At 39.5% G+C, this 2,861-nt stretch overlaps 1 protein-coding gene across 1 annotated transcript in view; it reads left to right on the plus strand.

Moving 5' to 3' along the window:
* Window positions 1-2,861, plus strand: part of AK9 (adenylate kinase 9) — a 237,105-nt gene that overhangs the window by 69,790 nt on the left and 164,454 nt on the right. Inside the window, exons 11-12 of the mRNA XM_019520106.1 lie at window positions 723-862; window positions 944-1,124. Coding sequence (XP_019375651.1) covers window positions 723-862; window positions 944-1,124 — 321 coding nt within the window. The remainder of the gene's footprint in view (window positions 1-722; window positions 863-943; window positions 1,125-2,861) is intronic.

A 2,861-nucleotide genomic window follows, 5' to 3' on the forward strand; every position in this document is an offset into this window, starting at 1 on the left:
AAAAATTCCAAAAAAAAAGGATTTTGGTAATAGCTGTTTCTTTTCTTTGAAGGAAGCCCTTTTTGTTTTCCATCCTGTGAGGTCTGTTTTAATACCTCCTGCAAGCAGTTCTGTCAATCAGATATATAATATATTAGAACTGGCATTTCTATAAGCATAGAATAGAAGTTTCTGTTTCCTCATTCAGTTGCTCAGAATTTGGTCTCCTTTACAGTCTCTCCAATGGGAATTTCCATAGCTCAGAATTACTTGTGTTGCCCAATGTATTTAACACTATGCCCCTTTCTCCCCATTGATCAATGATTTTACTTCCTCTCTTTAAATCTATCATTTTTAACCTTCCTGTTGTTGATGAGAGAATTTTTTAGTAGTTGGCAGCATTTAGTACTCCTTTAAATGGGTACATATTAAGTATTACTAAAAATGATTTACATTTAAGTAATATGTTGTAGCTGTGGTGTTTTCATAATGTAAGCTGAGGGAATTTTTTTAAGGGTTATTTTTAAGCAGATTAAAAATAAAATGTTTCAAGTTGTTATTCCCTAAAGTTGAGTAACGAAAAAAATTCAATTTTTCACATATTTTGGTTATAAAAGTAATTACCACTCAAGTATTTGTCCCCTGTCTTGCAAAATATTTTAAAATGAGAAATTATATACAATTCTGCATATATAATTTTTAGCAAAAATTAAGCATTCTTTTACTGTTCTCTTAATATACAGGATGAACTTTTCCGGACTCTTTCATCCTACAAACTAATAGCACCTCAATACCGCTGGTGCAGAAGCCAATGGGGACGAGTATGTCCTGTGGCTTTAAAAGAGGGTAACATTGAAATGGGGCTTCCTGACTTGGCTGTCAGGTAAGCAAAACCTAGTATTGTGTACTGGTATTTCTACTTTGTCATGCACAGTGTCTATACCTTTTATTTTTCCCCCCACAGCTTTCTAGGTAAAATGTATGTACTGTCATCTCAAGAAGCCTTGAGAGCATTTATGTTGAATCCGCGGCCCTATCTACTACCACCTATGCCACTTCCTCCTTGTAAAATACTAGTACTTGGACCTCCATTGTCAGGGAAGACAACCCTTTGTAACTTGATTGCAAACAAGTATAAAGGTCAGGTAGGTATATATAAATATTTTAAGTTAGTTGAAAGATTAGACTTCAAGATTTTAGACTGTTGTTTTTTAAAGTGATTTGAATGATAGATGTGTAATGTATCAGTCATATGTCCTTCACTTATAAAAATCAGTGCTTATTCTTTAGATTGTCTTTCCATGAAATATACATCAGTTTAGCAAATAAACTACCCGTGTATCTGACATGAAGGAGCAATGTATACTTCCATTTATATCTTTAATACTTTCAGTAGCAATTGCTTTTACTGTCCTTTATTATGTTAGTCATATAAACATTGCCATTATACAGGTGTAAAGAATATAATGCATTCTTTGTAGGATGTTATAGAAAAAACAAAACAAAATGTAATATTGTACTTTAAATATACAGGCTAGAACCTGAGAAAAGCTGAGTATCTGCCAATCTCATTAATTTTAATCATTTGAGGGTATTTATTTGGTATCTGGTTCATCACAAGAGTTGTATCACATTACTCTCTTCATACAGATATTTTTTTAGGCAGACACTGTGGTTAAGGGAACATTTAGTTAGTTTATGATTTTAGAGGGTTTTATAAGCATATACATTCCAAATCTCTGGATTTGTGCAAAAATGCAGTAATTTGGTAAAATCCAATTACAGGAAAGAGTTCTGCTTTGGCATTTTGGCAATTACAGCCATAATAGTTCATAATAGTTTTGGCTATACCAAAATCACCAAGAGGGCTGAGTGGTTAAGGTGTTAGACTTAAAATCCAATGGATGTATGTCTATGTGGGTTCAAACCCCACTCTTGGTAGCTGCCATTTAATTTTTCTGAGCAGGGACCATCCCCCACCGGGATTCAGGACAGACACAGGAGTGAGTCCTCCAGGTCTAGGGTAAGGGAGGACCAAGTTAGGGAATTTCTGGAGGGGCTGGACGTGTTCAGATCAGCAAGTCCAGATGCTCTCCACCCTAGGGTGCTGAGGGAATTGACAGGGGTCATCGCGGGGGCCCTGGCATGGCTTTACGAGTACTCATAGCGCTCTGGCCAGGTGCCAGAAGACTGGAAGAAGGCCAATGTGGTTCCCATTTTCAAAAAAGGGAGGAGGGAGGACCCAGGTAAATATAGGCCCATTAGTCTTACCTCAGTCCTGGGGAAGCTCTTTGAAAAAATTATCCAGGAGCATATCTGTGAGGGACCAGCAGGGGGGGTGATGCTCAAGGGCAACCGGCATGGGATCATTAAGGGCAGGCCCTGTCAGACCAACCTGATTGCCTTCTACAATCAGGTCACAAAACCATTGGACGCAGGTGTCATGGTGGATGTAGTCTTTCTCCCACCCCATTTTCATTAAAAAGCTAGGTGACTGTGGCATTGATGCCTACACAGTCAGATGGGCTGCAAATTGGCTAGGGGGCTGCACCCAGAGAGTGGTGGTAGATGGCTCATATTCGACCTGGAGGGATGTGGGCAGTTGTGAAAGTGGAGTCCCCCAGGGCTTGGTCCTTGGGCCCATACTGTTCAATTTCTTTATCAGCAACTAGGACAAGGGGGTGAAAAGTACCCTGTTCAAATTTGCTGACAACACCAAGATCTGGCAAGGTGGCCACGCTATAAGGGAGGGATGGGATACAACTGGACCTGGACAGGTTACAGGGGAGGGCAAGTGTAAATAGGATAGGATTCAATAGTGACCGGTGCAGAGTACTGCACTGGGGCAGGAAGAACCAGCAGCATACCTATAGGCTGGGGAA

The sequence above is a fragment of the Gavialis gangeticus genome, unplaced genomic scaffold (assembly GCF_001723915.1).
Source record: "Gavialis gangeticus isolate Ggan-Ray unplaced genomic scaffold, GavGan_comp1, whole genome shotgun sequence".
Lineage (NCBI taxonomy): Eukaryota > Metazoa > Chordata > Crocodylia > Gavialidae > Gavialis > Gavialis gangeticus.